This window comes from Carcharodon carcharias, chromosome 1 (assembly GCF_017639515.1).
Source record: "Carcharodon carcharias isolate sCarCar2 chromosome 1, sCarCar2.pri, whole genome shotgun sequence".
Taxonomy (NCBI): domain Eukaryota; kingdom Metazoa; phylum Chordata; class Chondrichthyes; order Lamniformes; family Lamnidae; genus Carcharodon; species Carcharodon carcharias.
Window position 1 is genome coordinate 92,328,294 of NC_054467.1, and position 27,642 is coordinate 92,355,935.

A 27,642-nucleotide genomic window follows, 5' to 3' on the forward strand; every position below is an offset into this window, starting at 1 on the left:
CAGTGATAGCAAGCAGCTTATTGCCTACATTTAGGGCTATAGGATTATCATGTCCACGCAGGTGATTTCGTTTCAGTGAAGTTCCAGATGTTCATCTTTAAAACTGTGAATGATATTTCCTGCAGTATCTTAGTAGGTGGGAACGTTAATTTCAAGCTAACTCATAGTCATGAAACTTTAACTTCCTTTTGAATAATAATGTTTGCATTGTTGTCCACTGGCGATTTGGTTGTCAAAGAGTCCAGCTTTAATGTACTTAGTGGACATGTCAACTGAACTGATACTGAAGCAGCCCATGTCCAAATGCAACAAGACCTGGACAATATCCAGGCTTGAGCTGACACGTGACAAGTAACATTCGTGCCACACAAGTGTCAGGCAATGACCATTTCCAACAAGAGAGAATCCAACCATCACCCCCTTGATGTTCGATGGCATTACCATCCTTGAATCCCCATTATCAACATCCTGGGGGGGGTTACCATTGACCAGAAACTGAACTGGACTAGCCATATAAATACCGTGGCTATAACAGCAGGTCAGAATCGTGCGACGAGTAACTCGCCTCCTGATTCCCCAAAACCTTTCCACCATCTACAAGGCACAAATCAGGAGTGTGATGGAATATGCCCCACTTACCTGGATAAGTGCAGCTCCTACAACACTGAAGAAGCTGGACACCGTCCAGGACAAAGCAGCCCACTTGATTGGCATCACATCCACAAACATTCACTCTCTCCACCACCGACGCACAGCAGCAGCAGTCTGTACAATCTACAAGGTGCACTGTAGGAATTCACCAAAGCTTCTTAGACAGCACCTTCCAAACCCATGGCCACTACCACCTAGGAGGACAAGGGCAGCAGATAGATGGGACCACCACCACCTGGAGGTCTTCCTCCAAGTAACTCACCAGCCTGACTTGGAAATATATCACCGTTCCTTCACTGTCACTGGGTCAAAATCCTGGAACTCCCTTCCTAACAGCACTATGGGTGTACCTACACCACAAGGACTGCAGCAGTTCAAGAAGGTAGCTCACCACCACCAACTCCAGGGCATCTAGGGATGGGCAATAAATGCTGGCCCAGCCAGTGAAGCCCACATCCTGTGAATGAATAAAAAAAAACAGTATTTTCAGGCTTTCAACATTTTTTCCCACATGGCTACTCAGTAGAATTATTTGGAAAGATGTGATTTCAACTGCTGTGCTGATCGGAGCTTTTTAGCTTTAGGAGTCCTTTATAAGCTCTATTTATGAAGATAAATACACGTTGTTTCAGGGTCACCTGGAAGATGCGTGAAATAGTTAGAAGCACTGCCTGGATTTTTTCCTCCATAAAGCTGATGAATAATATTTGCATGTTAAGATTTTCATGAATGTGGAATACAGTGAAGGTAATTTTCTTTGGGTATTCTATAAGTGTGAATAGCAACTGGAAAAGTGGCAAATTGCAGCAGGTAAGGGAACAGAATTAAAAATAGTTAACTTCACTATTAACTGGAAGTATTTCAGCTGTGAGTAAATCCATTCAGTTTTACTGTATCATCAGGCAAAGTTCAACCAAAATACATTTTTTTAAAAATAAAAAAATCAGCAAGAAAGATCTATCCGTGGCATACTAAGCAGGTTAATAGTTTTAGATTAAAAGAGGTTTATAATGTTGTAAAAAAAATAGTAATAGATCTGAGCATTAGGAGTCTTTTAGAAGCCAGCTAAAGGCCACCAAAAAGTTGATAAAAAAAGGAAAAAATGCAATGTGAGAGTCAAACTAGCCAGGAATATAAAAACAAATTATAAGAGCATTTACAAGCATATGAAAAGGTAAAAAAGCTAAAGTAAATGTTGGCCTCTTAGAGGCAGGATAAATTATCATGGGGAATGAAGAAATAGCAGAGCCATCGAACGAATATTGTGTCTGCCTTCACAGTGGAAGACACAAGTTATATGCCAGAAATAGAGGGTAACTTCAGGGCTAATAAGAATGAGGAAATTAGGGTAATTAATATCAGCAGAAACAAGAACTAGAGAAACTTAAGAAGTTTAAATCTGACAAATCTCCAGGACCTGAAAGCCTGCATCATAAGATTCTAAAAGAAAAAGCTGCAGAGATAATGGATGCAGTGGTTATGAGTGTCCAAATTCCCCAAGACTCAATGGTCTTAGGGAAAGTTAGTAAATGTAACGATGCTATTCAAGAAAGGAGAGAGAGAGAAACAGGGAATTACTGACCAGGTAGTCTGTCATCAGTTGTCAGGAAAGTGCTGGAATCTTGTTAAGGAAGTCTTAATGCACTTTGTCAGATCATACTATAATTTTCCAAGTTGGCATGTTTTTACAAAAGGGAAATCATGTTTGACAAAAGTTATTAGTGTTTTTGAGGATGTAACTGTTATGGTAGATAAAGGGGAACCATTGATATAGTATACACTTAGGTTTCCAAAAGACATTTGATAAGGTGCCATGCAAAAGGTTAACATATTAGTGTAGAAGGAGGATTGGTTAACAGACAGGAAGTAGAAAGTAGGGGTAATTGGGCATCTTCAGATGGTAGGCTGTAACTTGTGGAGTGTCACAAGGATCAGTGCTAGGGCCTCACTACTTATGTTTATATTAATTACTTAGACAAAGAGACAACGGCTGGAATTTTCTGTCCTGTTGGTGTTGCGCGTCATGGTGGGCGTGAGCAGACAATATGGCATTAAAGCCAAAAATTGGTTTTGCACTGTCTTAAAACCAGTTTGCGATCATCTGCTCCACCTGTCAACAGGCCGCCTTTCCCATTGCAGCACGTCAGGGACGTCATTTTAATACATCTGCACCCAATTATAAGTGCTGCTTGCCGGAATCATCCCTCTCGCATCAAATTTACCACCTACGTAGGCGGGAAAACACACCGACCCAGAACACATTTTGACAAGTGTGACGCGCAGAAGTTGAGACTTAACTTTTGGGCCTTGTTCACATCGTGGAGATCTGAGGAGCAGAAGATGCTGGAGCCCTGCAGCTACTGGACCCTGGAGGAACAGATGCATCGTGAGCTGGGTTGATTCTGATAGATGTGGCTCCACCACAAAGCAGCTCATGGAAGTTGGAAGGTCACCGTTGATGTCTGGGGCTTGTGTCGGGTGCCTTGGCCATGGTCTGCTACGGATGATCGTTGAGGGGTTGGAGAAGAAGGTCTAGGTTTGACTGGAAGAGGAAGGTGTACCAGGTTGGGGGGTGGGACGGGGAACAATGGTGACAGGGAGAAATGAAGTTGGGAGGGCGGAACAATGGTATCAGGGTGGTTGGGGGCAAAGAGGGTGTAATGGGGGAGAATGCAGCAATTGAGGAGGTAGGTGTAAGGGAAGGAGTCTGGGTGGTGGGGTGGAGAGGGGGGGTTGTGTGGGGTGGGCAGGGAGGAGGATACGCAGCAGTAAGGCGTTGGGGAAGGCCAGGTGAACATGCAAGGGAGGGTTCTGTGGAGTCAGTAACTGCCTTCCGGGGAGTGAAATGGGGGTGGGCATGGTAGGAAATGGTCAGAATAAGAGAAGGCAGAGTGAGCCAGTAGGGTGGGAAGGTGAAGGTGTGATGGTAGTGGTAGAAGGTGGAAAGGGTGGTTGGTGGGGACCTGGAGGTAGACACAGACCCTGGGGTGGGAAGGAGGAGATCAGGGTAGTCACCATGGATGAGGATGGGATTCTTGGGAAGACTCGGAACATGCACATTCACCTGGCCATCCCAGAAAGAAAAGGTTCTGGCTGATAGGTGATGATGGGGAGGTGGAAGGTGATGATAGAGGGGTCAGCAGTGATGGAGGAAGGAACATGGGTGAGTGAGGGAGGGGAAAGGACAGGGAAGCCAAAGACATACTTAACCACCATGCTTCTAAAATTGAAAGCGGAAGGAGCCTCATGTTGGGCGGGCTCAGGTGCCACATGGGTTTGTGATCAGTGGGTGGACAGAGCTGCAGGCTAGCTCAGATAGATAACTGAAAGAGAACCCCAGCAGGCAGCATTGAAAATTCTTGGGACATTATAAGACTGTAATACATAGGAGTAGAAGTGGGCCATTCGGCCCATCAAGCCTGCTCTGCCATTCAATGAGATCATGGCTGATCTGATAATCCTCAACACTTCCCTGCCTTCTCCCCATAACCCTTGATTCCCTTACTGATTAAAAAGCTATCCATCTCAGCCTTGAATATACTTAACAACCCAGCCTCTATAGCCCACTGCGGTAAAGAATTTCACAGATTCACTACCCTCTGAGAGGAGAAATTCAGTTTTAAAGGGGCGACCCCTTACTCTGAGATAATGCCCTCTGGTCCTAGACTTTCCCACAAAGGGAAACAACCTCTCGGCATCTACCCTGTCAAGCCCCCTGAGAATCTTATGTTTCAGTAAGATTGCCTCTGATTCTTCTAAACTCCAAGTACAGGCCCAATCTACTCAATCTTTCCTCATAAGAAAATCTCTCCAGATCTGGGATCAACCTAATGAACCTTTTCTGGACTGCCTCCAATGCCAGTATATCTTTCCTTAGATAAGGGGACCAAAATTGTTCACAGTATTCTAGGTGTGGTATAACTAATGCCTTGTATAGTTTTAGCAAGACTTCCCTATTTTTATATCCCATTCCCTTTGAAATAAAGGCCAACATTCCATTTGCCTTCCCTGTTACCTGCTGAACTTGTGTGCTAACTTTTTGTGATTCATGCATGAGGATTCCCAAACCCCTCTGTGCTGCAGCTTTCTGCAGTCTTTCTTTATTTAAATAACATTCGGCTCCACTATTCTCCCTGTCAAGGTGCATAACCTCACATTTTCCTACATTATATTCCATCTGCCAAGCTTTTGCCCACTCACTTAACCTGTCTATATCCCTCTGTAGACTGTCATCCTCACCACTTGCCTTCCCGCCTATTTTTGGGTCACCTGAAAACTTGGTGATAATGCATTCACTTTCCTCATCCAAGTCATTAATATATATTGTAAATAATTGTGGCCACAGCACTGATCCCTGTGGCACTCCACTAGTTACAGGTTGCCATCCTGAAAATGTCCCCCTTATCCCAACTCTTTGTATTCTATTAGTTAGCCGATCCTCAATCCATGCTAACATACTACCCCCAACACCATGGGCTCTTACCTTATAGAACACCTTCGGAAACCCAAATATATTACATCTACTAGCTCCCCTTTATCCTGCTTGTTACCTCCTCAAAGAATTCTAATAAATTTGTCGGGCATGATTTCCCCCTCATGAAGCCATGCTGACTCTGCTTGATTGTATTATATTTTTCTAAATGCTCTGCTATTACATCCTTTATAATAAACTCCAGCATTTTCCTAATGACAGATGTTAAGCTAACTGGCCTACAGTTACCTGTTTTTTTGTCTCCCTCTCTTTTTGAATAAGGGTGTTACATTGGCAGTTTTCCAATCCTCTGGGACTTTTCCAGAATGTAAGGATTCTTGGAAGATTACTACCAGTGCATCCACAATTTATATAGCTAATTCCTTTAATATCCTAGGATGCAACCCCATCCAGGAGATTTATTGGCCTTTAGCCCCATTAGTTTCCCTAGTACTTTTTCTCTGTGATAGTTATTGTATTTATTTCCTCCCCCTTTTGCTCCTTGATTATTTAATATTTTTGGAATGCTATTAGTGTCTTCTACTTTGAAGACTGATGCAAAGTATTGATTCAACTCCACTGCCATTTCCAAGTTCCCCATTATTATTTCCCCAGCCTCATCCTCTAAGGGGCCTATGTTCACTGGTCTCGCTTCCTAATTATATATTTAAAGAAGCCCTTACTGTTCATTTTTATATTACTTGCTAGTTTACCTTCAAAGTCTGTTTTCTCCCTCTTTATTATTTTTGTGGTCATCTTTTGTTGGTTTTTAAAACTTTCCCTATCCTCTAGCTTACCACTAATCTTTGCCACGTTGTATGTTTTTTCTTTCAATTTGATTCTATCCTTAACTTCCTTGGTTAACCATGGTTGGTTTATCCCTTTCCTAGAAACCCTCTTCCTCACTGGGGTATATGTTTGTTGTGAGTCTTGAGCTATTTTCTTAAAAGTCTGCCATTGTTCAACAACCATCTTTTCTGCTAAACTCCTTTCCCAGTCCACTCCAGCCAACTCTGCCCTCATTCCTTTGTAATTACCCTTATTTAAATTTAGCACAGTTGTTTCCAACCCAAGTTTCTCACTCTCCAACTGAATGCTAAACTCTACCATGTCATGGTCACTGTTTCCTAGAGGATCTTTTGCTTTGAGATCATTTATTAAGCCTGCCTCATTATACATTACCAGATCCAAAATAGCCTGATCCCTGGTTGGATCCGCAATATACTGTTCTGGAAACTGTCCCGAATGGACTCTATGAATTCTCGCTTGTGTCTACCTCTGCCAATTTGATTTTCCCAATCTACATGAAGATTACAGTCACCCATGGTTAATGTACTGCTTTTTTTTTTACACGGCCTCATTATCTCCTGATTTATTCTCTGTCCTGTACTATAGCCACTGTTAGGGGGCCTACAGACTACTCCCACCAGTGTTTCCTCCCCTTGTTATTTATTACCTCCACCCATATGGATTCTACATCTAAAAGAAATGATTCAAAATCATTTCTTGTTATCATACTTACTCTGTCTCATACTAACAAAGCTACCCCACTACCCTTTCTTTACTGCCTGTCCTTTCGAAAAGTCACACACTGCTGAATATTTAGTTCCCAGCTTTGATCTCCTTGTAACCATGTCTCCATAATGGCTATAAGATCATACCCATTAACCTCTATTTGTGCCATTAATTCATTTATTTTGTTCCGAATACTACGTGCATTTAAGTAAAGAACCATTAATTTTGCCTTTTTATTATTTTTTCCCCTCTTTGACCATATTTGCTGCTTTTTTTTAAATGTTTGTACACTCTGTCCCTTCCTGTCACACTCTGGGTATTATTACCTAAATAGCTGCCCTGCAATGCTGCAATATCCTTTTGCTTTGTGAGCCAATGTACCCTTTCTCCAGAACCCTCTCCCTCCCTATTTAGTATAAAGCCCTATCTACAGCCGTAGTTATTCGATTCGCCAGGACACTGTGCCTGGTACGGTTCAAGTGAAGCCCATCCCACCGGAACAGCTGCCTTCTACCCCAGCACTGGTGCCAGTGCCCCATGAACTGAAACTCATTCCTCCCACATCAATCTTTGAGCTACTTATTTAACTCCTTGACTTTATTTACCCTGTTCCAGTTTGCCCGTGGCTCAAGTAGAAATACCTTTGAGGCTCTGCTTTTTAATTTAGCACCTAACTATTCAAATTCTTTAAGCAGAACTTCCTTTCTAGTCCTATCAATGTTGTTGGTACCACCATGGACAACGACAACTGGATCCCTCCCCTCTCACTCCCAAGTTCCTTTGCAGCTCTGAGGAGATGTCCTTAACCCTGGCACCAGGCAGGCAACACAGCCTTTGGGACTCATGCTTATGTGTGCAGAGAACAGTATCTATCCCCTAATTGTACTGTCCCCTACCACTACTAAGTTCCTATTTCATCCCCCCACTTGAATGTCTCTCTATACAACGGTGCTGTGGTCAGTTCACTTATCCTCCCTGTAGTCCCCGCTCTCATCCACACAGCTTGTAAGAACCTTGTAACTGTTGGGACAATTGCAGGGGCCTAGGGTCCTTGAACACTACCCTCTGGGGTCCCCATACCTGCCTCACCTGCAGTCACACCCTCCTGTCCCTGATCACAGACCAAATTTGAATTACCTAACCCTGAGGGGTATGACCGCCTCCTGGAGCGAAGTGCTCAGGTAACTTTCCTCCTCTCTGATGTGGCGCAATGTCTGCAACTCGGGCTGCGGCTCCTCAACTCGGATCTGAAGTTCCTCGAGCTGCAGACACTTCCTGTAGATGCGTTGGCTCTGGATCACGCTGGTGTCAAGCAGCTCCCACATGCTGCAGCAGCAGCAGCAACACATCATCTGTCCTGCCATTGCTATCATAATTTACTTAATTTATTAATTAATTATTCTAGTATCCCCGCTCTTTACACTTTATTGTAATTATTTTTTTACACCAATATCAATCTTCTTAACAAGCTATTTTTAAGAAAAAGAGAGGAAAAAAGACCTAAACACTAACTAAAGACCTTACTTTTACTTTAAAGAATAGAAATACTCACCAATCCTACCCTCCAATCAGCTGCTTTCCTTGCACTTGTGTCACGTTGTGGTTCGTGACGTCACTCCGCCGCTGGTCTAACTTAACTTTCCCCTCTCTTTTTAAATGTGGTCGCCATGCTCTTTTTTAAAAATGCGGCCTGCCTGCTCTTTTTCTAAAATGCGGCCTCCCCCCTCTTATTTTAAGATGCGGCCTCCCCACTCTTATTTTAAGATGCATGCGGCCTCCCCGCTCTCCATGCTTTTTTAAAAATTTGTGGCTGTAATCTGACAACACACTTCACAACATAATTGTCACTGCTGACCCAAATAACTTCTCCTATTCCAATGAATAAATTTCAGATGACTCCTTGGGTAGTATTTAATGGAGATGTCATGGGTATCGCCAACTGGCTGGAGAGCCATGTAGAGCCTGCATCACCTCTTTTGAAATGAGTGTGTTAGAGGAAGAATCTGCAAGTGTGGGAAAATGCTTGCACTGACTCCAAAAGGCCCTGCCACACACTCGCCCCTCCCTCCAGAGTCACTTGATCAATTATGGGCCGGCTGCATGCAGCTGAACCGCTGGTGGGTCGGGGGTTGGAGGGGGGGTGGGGGGGGGAGCATAGTGGGGGATGCAGTGGAAGGATTCGCAAAGCCTAAATGAAGCTGAAAGACTCCATTACATATTATTCAGTGAAAGTGAATGTATTTTCAAGTTTATAAATTGACAAAATGTGCTTACCTGCGCTACCACTTGTGATCAGAAATTATTAACTTTTCTAGGCCTATCACTTCTTCTAGATGATGCCCTGAAATCTGCAGCAGAGGTGGAGGAAGCCTGTATAATCGTTGGCCCCTGTTGTCTCTGATGACTTTGGTGTGGGTCCTCTGGAGCGCTGAGGCCCTGGCTTGCTTTGGCTATCCTCTTTTGGGCCAGCTGCTCCCTCTGCAGTGACAGAGGATGAGATTGAGGGGTTCACAGGCAAAGGGGACTCAGGGAGAGGACAGCCTCTGAGATTGCTGAGTGAGTGACCCAGGGGTGTCCAGCTGCTGCTGCTCCTCCCTTCAGGTGCCCGAGGGCCCTGGCCTGACTCTTTGAGGGGAAGGAACACCTGATGGGACGTCAGGGTGCCCTGTTTCCTTCTCACATTGTCATTGCAGGAATTCGTCCATGGCTACTGTGATGGAGTGCAGGTCTCTGCTCGTACCATTTCATCAGAGAGCAGGTGGACGCACTCCCCCAACTTGCATGCCACTCTGTTGAGGGCTTCCAACAGCTCTGCACAATGTTCCCCCTCCTTCTGTTGATTCTCCATGATGGGTTTGAAGACCGAATCCAGAAGCTCGTCATCTGACTCTAACCTCACAGGTGCCTCTTCCCCAGTAGTCCTGAATGCCGGGGAACTCGGCTGAAGCTGCCTCCTCCTGTTGCGGACACGCATCTGTGCAGTGACCACCTGATTGCTCTAGATCTAGGTCCCACCAAGGTTTGTGTCTCTGTGCTGGTGGAGGGTATGGGTAAGCGATGTGACGGGTCTTCTGGGCTGTTTATTTCCAGTTGTTCAATGGAAGAGGTATCTTCTTGACTGGAGGTGAGGACCTGGATGGAGCTGCGGTACTGGCTAGCTGAGGGTGTCAGTGGTTTGGCAGAGCTCCCTGTGAACCAAGGTAGATATAATTATGGCAGCAGAGTCAAAAGCAGGAGAGAGAGCACTTAGTTGTGCTGAGAGAGGGATGATGTCATGCAGGTTCCTCATGTGGGTTTTCACTGCCAGCCGTCCTCATCAGTCAGCACGATGGCACGATTTTCAACATGATTGAGGGGCCTAAGGTAGGCTACTCCACCCACAGTCTGGAACTTCTCCCTGCTGTTGTGAGCCAGCTTCTCCTGCATGAAAACTGACGGAGATTGTGAGCAGGGGACAAGGCACTGCATGGAATGTTTGTGTGGTGAGTGGAGCCATGGACGGAGTGAGGACATGAGCTCCAGAGGATACGAGCCTGATGGAGATGTGAGGCTATGTTTGAGAGTGAGCGGTGTTGTCCCTAGAGGTATGAGATCCCTGTGGGTGTGTGATGGGTTTGTGAGTGTGTGTTGAGAGTGACGCGAAGAGTGACTTAGCCTGCCGGATCGGATGAGACCATTCATCCTCTTCTTTCACTGGGGTGGCTGTTTTCTTTTGCACGGTGTGCCACCACCTCCCATGCTGGATTGGTAACCTTGCTTGCCAACCTTCGCCCAGAGCGGGGGTGGAAGTGGCCTCCACTGCGTCCAGTAGACGCTTCAGGGAGGCGTCGCTAAATCTGGAGGCAGCATGTTTCCACCCTTTGGTAGCCATCAGTTCCCATCCCTTGAAGAGTGCTAGGTTTTTGTAGGGGCAGCCTTTAAACATGGTAGCCGATTTACTGAAAGCCTGATGTGACAGCAGGGTAGGCGAATGAGAGGACGTCCCACCAGCAACCTGGCATGTTTCCTGGGAATGTGTAATTAATGAGGCGTGAATGGGATGATATGGCATCAACACCCGCCATTGTGGCCAGCAGGTAAAACATCCTATTTCCAAACTGCTACTGCACTTATTGCAAATCTGGGATGATTCCGCCCATCAATTAATGTGTCTATGTTTGCTGATGATATAAAGCTAGGTGGGAATGCATACTGTAAGGTGGTCACAGTGAAATGGCAAAGAGATATAGACAGATTAAGTGAGTGGGCAGATGGAGTGTACGGTGAGTAAGTGTGAGGTTATTATTTTTGGTCATAAGAATAGACAGCAGAATATTTGTAAAAGGTGTAAAATTGTAAATGTTGATGTTCAGAGGGACTAGGGTGTACCTGTAACATGCAATTAGGAAGGCAATTGGCATGTTGGCCTTTATAGCAAAGGGAATTGGAATACGAGAATAAAAAAATCTTACTACAGTTGTATGGGGTTTTGCTGAGACCACAATTGGAGTACAGTGTGCAGTTTTGGTCTCTGTTTGAGGAAGGATATTCTTCCATTGGAGTATTATGCCAAAGGTTCATTTGACTGCTCCTTGGGATGAGAGGATTGCCCTTTGAGAGGCTGAGTAAATTAGGTCCATATTCTCTGGGGTTTAGAAGAATAAGATGTGATCTCATTGAAACATGCAAGATTCTGAAAGGATTTGGCAGGGTAGACACAGAGGGTGTTTCCTCTGGCTGGGGAATTTAGAATACGTGGGCACAGTCTCACGCGAAAGGGCTGATCATTTAGGTCACAGATGACACATTTCTTCACCAAAGGGTTGTGAATCTTTGGAATGCTCTTTACCCTGGAGGATTGTGGATGCTCCATTGTTGAATATATTTGTGTCTGAAATAGATTTTTGTCATCTCAGGGAATCAAGGGACATGGGAAGCAGGCAGGAAAGAGAAGTTGAATCTGAAGATCATCCATGATAATATTAATGGCAGAGGAGGCTCGATGGGCTGTATGGTCTATTCCTGCTCTGATTTCTTATGCTCTTATGAGGGCCAAAGGCAAGACAGTTGGAATTTTAAAAGTGTAATTGTAAGTAAACTAGAATAGATTTGAGTACGAGAAGGAGTTAGGTTTGGGTGGTAGAAGGGACATGTGAGTGAAAACTGAAGTGGTCAGAGTTGACCTAAAGGACGCTGGTGATCCATAGGAGTTTTTACAAATCCAGTAGGTTTGTGGTCACATGAATGCCACTAGCCTTTTATTCCACATTTAACTGAATTTAAATTCTGCAACTGTCATTGTGATTTTGAGCTCGTGTCTCCAGGTTATTCATTCAGGCCTCTGGATCGCTAGTCCAGTAACCATACCTGATGTAGGTATTTACACATATGGCAATCTACAACAATATCACTTGAATCCGTCAATAATAAAATGCATTGCTTTTTTAAATTTATTCATTCACGGGATGTGTGTATCACTCACTCAGCCAGCATTGATTGCCCATCGCTAATTGCCATTTTGAGTAATACAGAACTGAAGGCATTTAAGATTGATACTGAGCTGCTTGCCATTTCAGATGTGTTAGGCTAACTTATCAGTCAGATTCTTAAAAATGTCCTCTGCAATATGAACCAGGAAAATTTGTGAAAGGTAAAGGCAGTGATGAAGAATATATTTTACAAACTCAAAATCCAATGGAAAGAAGAACTTTCTGTTAATTTTCTCTTGAATGATATGGAAATGCAGAAAAATGTGTACATAAGTCATAGGACTTTTAGTACTCAGAGGGAAAAGCTTAAAATGTGGCCTCAGTTTGTGTGATTGATTTTCTACCTTGACTGAAAAACAGATTAATTAAACATGCAAGAATACAAAAAAAGAAAACTCTTGCTCCTGAAAGCATTTTATGATATTAATTAGTATCTTAGAACCATGTAACACTTGAAAAATTATAAAACTGTTTTTACAGCTTAATGGTTTCAGCCTTGGAACAGTGGTAGCATTCTCAACCCTAATTCAGAAAATCATCCATTTAAATCTCACTCCAGCGACTTGAGCAAATACTCTAGGCTGGCACATGAGTGGTAGACTTCAGACTGTTTTAAATGAAAACCAAGACACCATCTCTGCGTGCTGGTGGATGTAAGAGATTCCACAGCAGTCATTGATGAACAGGTTATTTTCACAGTATCTCCTTCAAAGTATATCCCTCAACCAATATCACTAAAAACAGATTATTTCATATCATTATTATTGGTGAGATCCTACTGTATGCAAATTGACTACCTGCAAAACAGCAACCATACTTCAAAAGTAACGTGTTGATTGTGAAAATTCTTCTGGAGGTGTGAAAAGTTCTATATAAATACAAGTTATTCCTTTTTCTTATCCCTTCAAATGCAAACAATGACATTAAAGTATTAGCAGCCATGTTCTCATCAGTCACACACTACAGAACGTTGCTTGCTACGTAGCAAATATTCTCTTTAATTACACAGCCATTAACAAGCAATGGACCCTATTTATCCATTCAAATGATAGCTGCTGCTAACCTATGATTGGGGAGCAACTGGGGTGGGGTAGCAGAAAGGAAAAAAAGAAAATTGGATTTTGAAGTGTGATTTATTTGTACAGTCTATGCTGCAATGTCTGAATTGAAGATTTGTGAATCTTGCTTTTATTAATATTTGCTGACCTGTTGTGAGCTGTTAAGATATACTATTTATGTGGCAATGAAGGTATTTAGTTGGATATTGTTTATCTGGTTGGCAGACCTGCCTGTTTGCTTTGAATAATTATTACTTATGGTAGATATATGGCCTATACACTATGTACTTTCTGAGATATTTCATGACAATAGTCTAATTGCTGATATTTTCCTTTTAAGAAGCAGTTTGAAGAAATATTAAAGATACAAGTATTTGAAAATTGCCTCATTCAGAAGATCAGTATAGTATATTTTGAATAAACAGAACTAGTCAGAGCACTGTGTATACTCAGAGTGCAGAAAGCTAACTACAGTATTTTTATGTTGATTTTTGACCTGAACACCCTTTTCATATCAGTTTTACTTAAGTTTGTTGTTTTACTGAAAGATTTTTGCTAAGGTAGCATTTATTTAATTTGTTCATTTCTCTACCAGGGTACACAAAGCCTCAACCCACATAATGACTACTGCCAGCATTTTGTGGACACAGGTCATCGGCCCCAAAACTTTATTCGTGATGTTGGTAAGTTAAAGCAATAACCATAGTGTTTGCATGGCTGCAAATGGAAATAATAGGGCAGGTTTTCGTGGAATCAGGAAAACTCTGCAGATCTTTAAAAATGGTGTGTGGGACCCAGATGTGGAAGTCCTGCCCCCGTTGCCGACAGATCCAGTTTTTGGCCAGGAATGGGGAGGTGTGTGATTCTCAGAGGAGCTAACACCAAACTTAGCAGGGCCAGTTGAACTCTGTGCTAAGTTGAAACAAACGCTGTTTTGGCTGGTCCAGGCCCTTAATCTGCAGTTTGGGAGTCTCAAATTTATGCAGTGGATGTAAAAACTCTTGAAGGGCGGATAAGGTCTGTTTATGTGTCATAAACTGTAGCTTTTTAAATCCCCCGCTCTTTAAACATTAAAAAAACAGGCTGAGCCGGTTGGTGAGAGTTTTTTAAAAATTCAGCTGAACTCCTTTGATTGACAGGCTATCTGGTGTAGGTTAGAAAGAAACATCATTTGGTCATGCAGTTTAAGTAGAGTTCTAATAAAGGATTAGCTGACTTTGCTGTGGGATCTGAATAGAAGTGTTTGTTTTTATGAGAGATTAGTCACTTGAGATTTAAAAGTTTTGAATGGGTTTCAAGAATGGGTGCTTTTTTCACTATCAAGTGCATAGGAATGAGTGCCATATTAGATTGTTAGGCCCTCTAGCTTCTAACAGCACCTAAAACAACTGGGACGAAGCCCCAGAGAACTGAGTCGTGCCTTGGAACCAGCCTGGTTTGTCACTCGCCCAGCCCTATGGCCACCCCGGATCTGCTTCTGGGATGAGTGAGCTCGACTCAATTGTAGCCCCACCTACCCAGCGCAAAAATTGGCTCTAATGTGGTTCTATAAACCGAGGCAGGTCTACCAAGTCAGTTTACCCACCTGAATAGCAAGAATCCTGCCCAATATGTTCTTGTGGATAAGGTTAGTCATGGAGAACTGCAGTCATTCTGAGAGTATAAATTATGCCACCATGTTGCTCTAAAAGAATGTCCTTATTGTCTACAATTAGAAAATGATTGAAAAGTTGTATTCGATGGAATATTTTAGTGACACTAAACTGTGTTCCACTTGGATTTTACAGATTTTGTTGTAAAATTGTACAGTTTTTTTTTGTAAAATGTTGAAAATTGTTAATAGAAATCATTTTAGCCTACACTACAAAGTTCTGATTTGCAATATGAAAGATAGGCTGTCATAATTTGGAGATATGTGTCAGAACAAACAATAAACTTTGAATGCTCTAGATACCCAATTGAGAAATGCAAACTTATTACGATCAGCAGTCACAATTCGAAAAAGTCTTGGGTTAAGTACTTGATGCAGCAGTTTAAGGAGTCATATCGTTTCAGATTTCAAGCTGATGATGAACCACGTTTTCCAACTACAGGCTGCTGTTTTTGAAAACGGCTTTTTTCCTTGTCAATAAATTTGGACTTGCATAAATTGCTGCTGAGGTGCAGGTACTAGGACCATCTAAAATGGTAGAAGGGTGATTTAGTGTTATAAGCAGATAGTAGCACTAGCAGGGAATTCAGCATAAATGCTCAACTATGATGTTCCATCCACATGGACAGAACACACTGAGCTGAACACTCTGATTTTCCAAACGGTGATCCGTGTGAAAGACAGGATTTTTTGGGAATATTGGATTATGAGAGAACACCAATTGAAAACACACATTTGTTGCATGAACACTGTTAGGAACAGGAATGAGCCAAGATGTCCATCAGCATTTGGATTGTGTCATCTCAACTGGAAATGCACAATTCAACTAGACACTCTTTCAGTTTTATGAAATGAACTTGATATTAAATTTGAGATGTGTATTTTTCCAGATTTTTAGAACACCAGCAGCCGCAATTCATTGGTACAAATTTCCGCATGATCTAAATCTACTTTCTAAATGTAAATTTGATTTCTTTATAAAAATACAGGCCTGGCTGACAGATTTGAAGAATATCCTAAACTCCGTGAACTGATCAGACTGAAGGACGACCTAATCTCCCAAACTAACACTCCCCCCATGTGAGTGCTTTCTTGTGGAATTCTTCTTAGATTGATTTTATATAAAATGCAGATGCAGGAAAAATCATGTATTAAATATGAAGTAGTATATGAAGTGTTACCAATTTAGACTTAAATAAGAACATTATTGTGGAATAACGTTGCCTCTAAGCTGTTAAACTGCACAGCAACCTGAAAGTCCCTATGAGCTCTCAAATTACTACACGTGCAACTGCATGGAAAAAAAATTAAAAGGTCCTTGCACTTAAAAGGAATTGCCCATTCACTCAAAAACAAAAACTACAGTAACTGTTGCTGTGGAGTAGGTTTTTGAAATGGAAATTTTTTTTTACCTTATCCCTTCTCTTTTTCTTCTGCCCTCTATGTTAGATGCTATATGATGGGCCATCCCTGTGATTATCTTTTGCAACTCAAGCGTAAAAGCAAGTTCAAATATTTTGGGGAATGGAAAGAGCTTATATATGAAGTAATTCTTCCTTCAGACTACTGTTTTTCAATTATATTTGTTACTTTGGTTTGTGTGTTTTGGTTTGTTAAAAGAATAAAAAACTTTATTTATAAAGCTCCTTGGTTATCTCTAGGATGTCTCAAAGCGCTTTGCAAACAATTGTTTTTAAAATGTGTTCTCTTGTTCTGTAGACGTATATGGCAATCTAATTGTGTACAGCAAGGTCCCATAAACAGCAATAAGATAATTGGTCAGTTTATCTGTTTTTGGCTGAAAGCTAAATATTTCTGGTACTCTTGTTCTTTCTGGGATAGTACAGTGAGATCTTGTATTTCCACATGAGCAGGCAGCTCACCTGAAAGATGACAACTTGATCGTGTAACACTTTCTTGATACTACACTTCAGTATCAGCCTAGATTATGTCTTTAAATCAGAGATTAGGACTCTAATGCCCTACCTTCTGATTCTGAGGGCAGAGTACAAAAACTAAACTCAGGTTGATGCTTACTTGGACAGATTTTTTTTTTATATAATGTCCTGGATTTTGCGATAGAAATGGTGAACCTGCCAGCGTTCACCACCATTACTCTTCTGAAAATGACAGCAAATTCTGATGTTAGCACACATACAGTTAAATGTGTAAATCCAGAAGCTGACATCAGTGATTCTCCAAAGGGGCACCTGTACTCCTAACCCCTAAAGAGTGCAATCAATGAGAGATCATTGAACTAACAAATTTCCACTGTTACGTTATTAATCTTGCTACAAAAATCCTTTAAAAAAATCACACCTTGTGGATTGAGGTGCAACTGGATTTTTAGCCATGTGCTAAGTTCATGGTTGGGTAAACAGCATCATGGGATCTGAAAAAGTAATTTTACATTTGCGGAATGTCAAATTTCTTTATTATGATAAATTCCACATATTTAAAAATATTTCTAACAAGGTTTATTTGATATTTTAGCCTCCACCTTAATCCCATGTATATGTTGTTATGATCTCAGCTGAGGTTACCCATGGACAAGCCTGATATCAAAGTGGAACCCTGCTTGATAGATCCTAACTTTGTTTGTTTAAATATGTGGAGAGTAGCTACTTAAAGAGTTACCAGAGTCAATTAATGAACATTTCACAAAAGAATAAAACATATTTTAAAGAAGAAAAGATGAACTATATTACAATACTCCTTCACCCACAAATGTACCTTCGCAGATACATACAGATTTGTAAAGATAACACAAGTTACGAAAGCTATCTTATACTCTAATGTCCACAGTAAGTACACATTCCATGTAAACCAATTGGTGACCTGTGGTCAGGCACACCACATTCTGAAACCGAGTGACATATATCACCTCAACCAGATACTATGGATCTCTCTTCAACTCTCCCCCAGACTATTGTCACACCATGAGTCTATCAGTCTCACTGAACTTTGTCTTTTACATTAGGGTTTCCAATCTCCACTTTCCAAGAACTCGCTTTGGAATCTTCCCTCAAACCAACGCTTTCTCTCAGGCATCTTCGGCAAAGATTCACCTCCAGGGTTTCAAACTCTCTTTCCGATGTTCCTGTCCCCTGGGTTGCCACATGTATTCAAGCTGTCTTTGATGTACTCTCTGTCTCTGACTCAGCTGTCAACAGTGCACCACTGCTTCACATGCCCATAGCAAAGAGTTACAAACCTTCAGCTGCCTCTTTGGACCTTCTTACCTCTTGCAATCTCTTCTCACCTTAAATCGGTTTTCTGCAGCTTTTGTCCCTTTAAATCTGAAGCTTGGAGCCTTTCTCTCTGCCCCTCACCCTTAGCTTCGGCTGCGTCATAATAAAGTTAAAAGCTGCTTAAATCCCAGAGGGAAACTTAAAACAACTGTCATAACCTATTTTTGCAATTTGTATGTTTCAAGATGCAGGGTTTGAATTCAGTAATAAAAAGACCACCGAGTCTCAAGAGGTTTTTATAAAACTAAATTAAACACTTATTAATACAAGAAATATTGTAAACATATACACCTGCAAAATTACTACTATAATAACTACAAACATCCCCTATTTAATCTGACTCTCCATTACACCCCTGGTAAGGCAACAGTAAGTCTCATAGATTTAAATAGACATCTGGCAGAGCACATCCTGGACAGTCACATTCAAAATTAGTTTCTTTCAGCCCCGGTCCTTGCAGACAGGCTTGGGGCTTACAGGCTGGAGGCGTCTTACACTTGTTGGATCTTAAAATATCTTTTCCTTACACACACTCTCTTTTCTCCTTTATGCATGTCTTTCTGTTTGAATGTAAATTTTCCACTGTATCACTAGGCTTTGAACTTTACCTCTTCTAACGATAACGTCCTTTCATCCCACCAATTTCTTTAGTAAGCTGAAAAAATAAACACATTGCTTGGCGTCTTCTAGCTACGTGTAAGATTTCATCTGCAGTCTTGAATGGTTTCTTTTAACAAATGCAAATTTACACTTTATCTTCTACCCTCCTTATGTTTATCTAATTACCATCTCAAAACTGCTATACATCAAAGCACCCAGACTGGCTGGTTTTAATCCAGTGAAGACACACACACACACATAGACAGACCCCACTAGAACTCTATTTAAAAAAAAAATCTTGAATAACATTATAGACATTAATATCTCTACATGATAACTTCATTAACAGGACCTTTTTCCAGGTTCCTGTCCCTCCTTTGACTAGAAGATCTTGGGACTTTCTCTTGATCTAGTGCCCTGGGTTTTGGGGTCTTTTCTGTAGCTCGGGCCTTGCTGTCTGTCCCTTTTGCTCCAGTCTCTCTCTGGCAGCTGCTTTCAACCAATTTTAGGTTGGGAGTGGTTATCTGTCCCTTCTGGGTGGCTTCTGTTTGGCAGCTGTCTTCAAAACTGAACTCAAAACTGATGTTTGTTTAGTTATTCTGTGTGTCTGTGGGAGGGACCTGCCTCCCTGGGCCCCTGTAGCTAGGCAACAGCCCGGTTTTTCTATTGTTGTTTGTTTAACTTAGCTGTCACAGTCATAAAACTCTCATTAGAAATGCAGGCACTTTTTAAAGAGAAACTAAAACTCAATTTGACCTTTCTTAACACACACATACAGAAATACAAATCAAACATAAACTTTAAAGTTGAAACTCATTCCTAACACCCACAAATACAAATATAACTTATTTAAACTATCTCTATTTCTGAACAATGTTCTAATCATTTATGTTACTACATTTAAAATTTTAAAGCGAGGGATAATTGATGCATTTTACTTCCTGGTTTGCTGTCTGTGAAAATGCTTCAGTGTGATTGGCTGCTTACCCTGCTTGATGACATCACTGCTGCTGAACATCTGGAAATCCCCTTGACTTGTCATGAGATTCAAACTGATGCCTCACTGTTGACCACAAACTCCAGTCCTGTGTTCTTGTTTTTATTTTAACTGTTCACTGCAAAAGTATCGTTTTGTTGTCACACATTTGCCTTTTTGATTGATAACCTATCTGAAGGTTTGAGACTAAAAGGTAGACCTTACAAATATGTGCTCCTGGCAGCACATTTGCACAGAAAATCCCATGCACCATAATAGTCAGCACCAAATTCCTGACTATGTACTCGTACTGAATATGTTAACAACTGAGAATACAGAACCAGCAGCAGATATTCATAAAATTTAATTACAATTAACTTTACAATTTCTTCTGTAACAAGGTATTTACCAGCTGATCTCGAGACATTTGATATTAGAGACTTGAACTGCAAGTTTGATGTTATTTTGGTGGAGCCACCCTTGGAAGAATACTACAGAGAAACTGGGGTAACAGCTGTTGAGAAGTGTTGGACGTGGGATGATGTGAGTTGTGTACATTTGTTGACAATACTTCATTTTATTTTGTTATGAACATTCTACAAAAGGTTATGTTTTGTCTGTAAATGTCACCTTTCTTTCAAATAAAGTTCTATATTCTCAATTGTTAACTTGCAGTTAATTAATTGGAGATCAAATTATTTCAAAGCATTAAGATGCAGGTAAGGATTTGTTCTTCAGTAAATTTGAATTTGTGTTTACCAAGTGTGATTATGTTATTTAAAAGGTAAATGTTATTGAGGAGTGATTTACTTGAACAACACTTTAGTATAACAAAATCAGATGGGAGGGAGTAACTGACTAATTTCAAAGCTTGGTATAAGTGGGAGTCAAAAAGAAGCATAAATAGGAAATAGTCAAATTTCTTTTAAAAGAGCGTAATAAATGGGAGCTTTCTTCATCTTTCAACAAGACTGTTGCTGATCTGAATTTGGCTTCAGCTCAACTTTCATGTCTGCTCCCCATAACCCTTGGCCCTCGTATAGTTCAAGAATCTATCTCAGCTTTGAATATATTCAATGACTCTGCTTCCATAACTCTTTGGGGTACAGAATTCCAAGGATTCACAACCCTCAGAGAAGAAATTCTTCTTCAGCTTAGCCTTAAATTGGCAGCCCCTTATAAAATTATGCCTCCTTGTTCTAGATTCTTCAAACAATGGGTAGCATCTACCCTGTCAAGCCCCCTTAGATTCTTAGGTTTCGATAGGATCACCTCTCATTCTTCTAAACTGCAATGAGTATTGGCCCAGCCTGCCCAGTCTTTCCTCATAAGACTATCCCTTCATCCCAGGACTCAACCTAGTGAGCCTTCTCTGAACTCCGTCCAACTCAAGTACACCCCTCCTTAAGTAAGGAGACCAAACTGTATGCAATTCTCTAGGTGTGGCCTCAACAACATCCTGTATAGTTGTAGCAAGGCTTTTTTACATCTACACTCCGTCTATCTTGCAATAAAAGTTTAACATTCCAATTGCCTTCCTAATTACTTACTGTAGCTGCATGCCAACTTTTTGTGCTTCATATACCAGGACACTCAAGTCCCTCTACTGCAGCATTCTGCAGTTTCTCTCCAAGTGCATAACTTCATTTTTTCCACATTATTTTTCATCTGCCAAATTTTTGCATCCCTTTGCGAAAATCTAGGTCAAAGAATCTGCAATGTCAGAGAACCTCTTCTTCATTGTGAAAATAGCAGAGGAGGCCAAAACCTGGAAATCCCACCCCCAAACAGAGTACCTACCATTTCGCGGTGGTGGGAATGGGAAGGGCTAAGATTTGTGCAGGTGCATTTCACAGGCAGTTGTTTCCAGTCATGCTTGATTCTCCCCTTTGGGGAGGTTGGAGAGTCTTGGTGGGGGAGTCTCATGTGGAAGGGTGCGGCAGGGCATGGGGGAGTCCTGCAGCGGGGGTTGTGGGGCGAGAGGGTGGGGGAGTCTCACGGGGGGAGTTGAGAAGACTCATGATGGTGGGGGGGATGGGGGAAGGTGGGTGTAGTCCCTGGAGGTTTGGGAGTGTGAGGGGAGACCCGTGCAGAGTCCCTTGACTCTGCATAATAGTTCTAAATTTTTTGGGGTAACTATTGATGTAATGCAATTGGAACCATCCAAAGTTTGCAATTTAAATCTCAATTTTCGGATGGTTCCTAGTACAGGGCAATTGCTCATGGGAAGTTTGCACTTTCCAGGCAATTGCCGTGCAGTCCTTAACTGGGAACTCCTGTGGGTGGGTCGGGGGAGACCCCCAGATGCAACGCCCTGGAGCTCGGAAGTTATGGATTTTTTTTTAAACCTTGACATGGTGCCCGAGCACAGAGGCAGGCCTTCCCCTCGGACCTCTCTCTACACCCAGAAGCCTCTGCATTCATTGAAGGCCTTGGTTTCAGAACAGATTCTTGTCCTTAAATTGTAAGTGAAATTCGTCGTGTTATGGTCACTAGAGGCTCCTTTACTTTGAGATAATTACTCAATTCTGTCTCATTACGCATTATAAGATCTAAAATAGCCTGTTCCCCAGTTGGTTCCCAGTTGTGATAAGAAATTGTTCCGAATATACTCTATGAACTTGTCTTCAGTGCACTTCTGCCACATTGATTTGTCCAACCTATATGAAAATTAAAGTCACCCAGGATTATTGCAGTATCTTTCTTATAAGCTCCCATTAGTTCTTGATTTTATACTCTGTCCTACAGTGTAGCTACCATTAAGCTACACCATCATGTAGACTATTACCACCAGTGATATCTTTCCCTTGCCATTTTTTATCTCCGCCCAAGCTGATTCTACATCCTAATCCTGCAAGCTGCAGTCATTTCTCACTAGTGCATTGATCTCATCCTTCATTAACAGAACTACCCCAACTCCTTCCACTTTCTACCTATTCTTCAGAAAGCCAAGTACCCCTGAATATTCCCCGTCTTGGTTACTTGTAATCATGTTTCTGTAATGACTATCTGTTCGTACCCATTTATTTCTTTTTGTGCTATCAGCTCAAGTATCTGTTTCGAATGCAGTGTGCATTCCGAGAAAGAGCCTTTAATTTTGTTTTACCATTTTCCCCTACTCTGACTGTTTTTTGGTGCACTCTTATATTTGTGCGGTTTGTCTCTTCTGGTTATCATTGCCTATGTTGCTACCCTGTACTTTTGTCTAGACCTTACTCTTTGTAACTTTCTAAATTTCCTCACACTTGACCGTCCCCTCCATTATTTAGTGCAAAGCCCTATTTATAACCCTAGTTATTCGATTCATCAGAACACTGGTCCCAACACAATTCAAGTGAAGCCTGCCCCAGCAGAACAGCCCTATTTTCCTGAGTACTGGTGCTAGTGCCCCGTGAATTGAAACCCATTTCTCCCATGCATCTTTGAGCCATGCATTAAAATCTCTGACCTTATTTACTCTCTTCCAATTTATTTGTGGCTCAGAGAGGAACCCAGTGAGTATTAATTTTGATTCTGCTTTTTAATTTAGACCCTAGCTGCTCATACTCTCTCAACAGAACCTTTTCCTTAGTCGCACCTATGTCGGTGGCACTTATATGGGCCACAACTAGATCTTTCCCTCCCCCTCCATGATCTTCTCCAACCTGAGGAGATGTCCTTAACCCTGGGACTGGGCAGGCTAATGCAGCCTTAGAGATGCTCTCGGCTGCAGAGAACAGAGTCAATTCTCATAACTATACTGTCCCCTAACAATGCTACATTTCCTTATACTCCCATAACTTGAATGACCCCCTGTACCTTGGCACTGTGATATGTTTGCTCATTCTCCCTGCAGCCCCTGCTTTCGTCCACACAGGCTGCATGAACCTCAAACCTGTTGGAGAAGTGCAAGGACTGAGGCTCCTCCAGTGCTACTTTCTGGATCCCCACATCTGCCTCGCACATAGTCACATCCTCCTGTCCCTGAACATGGGCCAAATTAACAATTAACCTAAGGATTGTGACTGCCTCTTGGAATAAAATGTCCAAGTAACCTTCTCCCTCCCTGATGCGTTGCAATGTCCAATGCTTGGACTCCACTCATCAATTCTGAACCAAAGTTCCTCGAGCTGTAGACACTTAATTGTAGATGTAAAAACAAAAAACTGCGGATGCTGGAAATCCAAAACAAAAACAGAATTACCTGGAAAAACTCAGCAGGTCTGGCAGCGTCGGAGGAGAAGAAAAGAGTTGATGTTTCGAGTCCTCATGACCCTTCAACAGAACTGGTTCCAGTTCTGTTGAAGGGTCATGAGGACGCGAAACATCAACTAATTGTAGATGTGGTTGTTGTGGATCACATTGGTGTCCAGCAGCTCCCATATGCTACAGTTGCAACACATACCTGCCCGGCTATCTTTGTTGTATTTTATTTTATTAGGCTTTTAAGTTTTGAAATATCACTCCATTGTCTATAGTTTAAATTTTGTTTTTAATCAATTTTGTTCAATTTATTCAACTTCGATGCTTTAGGCTTTTACTGTAACTCGGCCTTTAAGTTCTGTTAATTTCTTATATATGTTAAAAAGCTTACTTTACCCCCATCTCACTCAATCCCCACAATCACAAAATTCCCCTGCACTGGTGAAATCTACACTCAGTTAAAGCTGCTCTTTGCTAATGATCTTAATAATTCATTTACTGTTTTACTTACCTGATTGGAATTTTTATTTTCCTGGTCCTTTGATTTAAACCAAAGAGTTTAAGGAGGAAAGAAAACATGGATGTGGCAGTGTATACTCTTAACACTGTGATATACTACACCTACTGGTGCATTTGGCAGCTGTATGACTGATCCCTATGGTTATATCAATGGCTTGCATTACTGGAATGGAAAAAGGCAAGGTTACAAATTTGTATCTAAATGTAGATTGACACTTATTGGCCGCTGAAATTGAGAAAAATTGATAAGATTGTTAGCTTTTGGCAGCATTTGAAAAAAATTGGGGAAAATTAAGAATTTGTTATGAAAATACAAGCATGAAGCAGAATAACCGCCTCTTTCTCTGGTACCTGTTTTTGATGGCACTATCAAAGGTAAAACAGCACAAATTTTGTTAATTACACATTAAAAGTGTAAATATCAAATCTTTATTGAGTAAAATCATATCTCAGTTAATTTAGCTATGGATGAAAGCAGATTTCATGTTCACTGTGACTAGGTTGCTCCAAAATGAATGAAAAAAATACCAGATTTAAATTTGTTGGGTTCTGCATTCATGTTACCTTCCTTACAAAAAGCCTTGCCTTAACTTTTGAAAATAAACTTTGCAGCTACAAATTAATTAATTCATATTGAAGTAGCATTTCTGTTTTTAGATGCAATCTTGTCTGCATAACTTTTAAATGCTAAGAAAATTGCAATATAAAGATTTATACAGCATATTTGGCAAACCTGGCAGTGCTTTCTACTATGGGGGCAAGATATCTGTATTAGATATTTGTTATCTTTCTCCTTAAAGATCAGAATGATTATGGCAGTTTTGTAAACAGTATTTGGAAAATTTGTTTATACTTCACATAGCTTTAAGATAAATCTTTCAGCCAACCATGAAAAATAACCACGCAAGTGCTTGCTTCAAGACTTTTGTATTCCTCAGATGTGAGGAATTTGCCTATTATGCACAATAACCATCCAGTTTCAAGTACTTTCTCCCTGATTTGGAGTGCTTCTCTTCCACCATTGGAAAAGAAAGCTACTTCTTAAAAAAAAACTTTCAAAATTGCATTATAGTTTAGTTCAAATAAAATCTTCCCCTTGAGGCAGCTTATCAGTTTTACAATATAAGCTCATTAGATCATCTGTTGTTTTGCAAGTGCTACAGTATGTGCACTGGACTTCAAATTTGACTTGGTCAGACTTTTTTTCCATGAAGACATGATGGCTTCACTATGGGGATTGGATCTGCAGACCAGGTCAGGAAAATCTTTACAGGAGAATCACAATGGGTTGAAGAGCCAATCTGTTTCAAGAGCCTCAGTTGAAGGGGACTCTGCATTGCCTTGTATTAGTAAACGTTGGCTCTTTTTTTCATCCTAGCAGTTTTCTCTTTGTGCACAAAAGCTTCAATATAATTGTGTCCACGTGTTCCCTGGCACTGCATGATGTTGGACTTTTAAAGTCCTTGGGGACAGTACTGTTTCACACTTCTTCCAAAGCTGTTCTGGCTGGCAGCTTGATAGAGACTGTCTGTTGAAACAACGACTTCTGACCTTTGAATTATAATTGCGCTGAGTTCTAAATTGGTCAGTGGTTGTTTCTGTTCTAGTTAATCTACTTGAATGGAATGGCAATTAGAAGCTGCCAGGTTGGTCTAACATGTTTATTTTGGAGCACTGTCTTTGGAGATAATGCTATATTTAAAATGAGGCAGAATATTGTGCCTCAAGAGGCACAAAGATCATGATTTCATTCTCTACTTGTGAAGCAAAGTGCTGCAGGTGGTAAACAGATGTGGGCTATGCTCCTACTTTTATGCTGGTTACAGGCAGGACAAAAGCTTGACCTTGTCCTGTAGAGGCCCACAGTGCAGTTTTCATATTGTAGCATCCTTTGAACCTGGGAAGGTTTTTGATTAGAATTGGCCCTTTGCAAAATGATACTGTTATGAACTGAAACATGTCATTAAGATTTGCACACAGAAATAAAGACTTGCTTCTTTCTGTTATCACTCACTCACTGTTGCATGCCATGTGCTCTTCAAAGGTATGTATGTAAAAGTAGTAAGACATGGCAACTGGAGTGAGGGGGGAAAAAGCTTGAACAGCTTTTAGATATGTTCATGGTGGGTTTTTTTGCAATTACACGTGCAAATCCTGTAACATTGTATCCAATGATTCAAAGACATACAGGATATTCTAAAAGGTAAAAAGTGAATGGATTTCAAGAAAGCAAGCAAAATAATGCCGAGGAACTAGATTTAAAAACCATTTAAGCTACTACTACCTTTTCTCTATTTCTGCCTTACCCAGAGTCACATGGTAGATACATACAGAGTTATGCCTTAATTTCTCTGTCCATTTTTATTTCCCTGTCCTACTGTTTTAAGACCATAAGATGGAAGAAGCAGAAGTAGGCCATTCGGCCCATCAAGTCTGCTCTGCCATTCAGTGAGATCACGGCTGATCTGATAATCCTCAACTCCAATTTCCTGCCTTTTCCCCATAACCCTTGATTCCCTTACTGATTAAAAATCTGTCTATCTCAGCCTTGAATGTACCTAACGACCCAGCCTCTAAAGCCCTCTGCGGTAAAGAATTCCACAGATTAACTACCCTCTTGAAAGAAGAAATAACTCTTCATCTCTGTTTAGACATCAGACTTCAATATTGGGTACTACTTGCAAAGGTACCTTTGCCCTCATTTGTTGTCATCAATGAACTTTGCCGCAAGTTAAACTTAATGATCCAATAACAAATCATACCTCAAATGGAACAAGTTATGGAAAAGCAACAAAATAACAATTGACAAAAAGGTCTGTACCTGGAAAATAATGACTGAATATATTTATGAATGATAAAGAATTAGCTGTGGATTATGACATCCAAGAAAATAATTACAAGTAGTAATTTTTAAATTTGAAAGCATTTTCTTATCAACCTATTTTCCTTCTGCAGATCATGAAGCTGGAAATTGAAGAAATTGCAGCTCCAAGATCATTTGTCTTTTTGTGGTGTGGCTCTGGGGATGGTCTCGACCTTGGGAGAGTAGTAAGTTGTCATGCAACAACAATCTGCACCAGAAAATTCCTTCAATTATTGAATAGTCTATTCATATGATAAATTTGCCTGATTTACTGCTGACCAATTGTTTACCATCAGTGGGTGGAGTATGTTGAGCCTTGAGCTGAGTAACTAATTCACCGTGATTAATCCAGTGTGCTATTCTGTCTTTGTGCTGAGATATCTGGGAGACAATACTCTGCATTTTCAGTATGTCATATATTTAAAAAAGTCCTCTGG

The 27,642-nt window shown here is 41.1% G+C and overlaps 1 protein-coding gene across 4 annotated transcripts in view; it reads left to right on the forward strand.

Moving 5' to 3' along the window:
• mettl14 (methyltransferase like 14) overlaps window positions 1-27,642 on the forward strand; it is a 77,990-nt gene that overhangs the window by 38,669 nt on the left and 11,679 nt on the right. For all 4 annotated transcript variants that reach the window (XM_041189818.1, XM_041189829.1, XM_041189839.1 and 1 more), the window contains 4 exons: window positions 13,759-13,846; window positions 15,804-15,894; window positions 20,043-20,184; window positions 27,298-27,390. In XM_041189818.1, coding sequence (XP_041045752.1) covers window positions 13,759-13,846; window positions 15,804-15,894; window positions 20,043-20,184; window positions 27,298-27,390 — 414 coding nt within the window. The remainder of the gene's footprint in view (window positions 1-13,758; window positions 13,847-15,803; window positions 15,895-20,042; window positions 20,185-27,297; window positions 27,391-27,642) is intronic.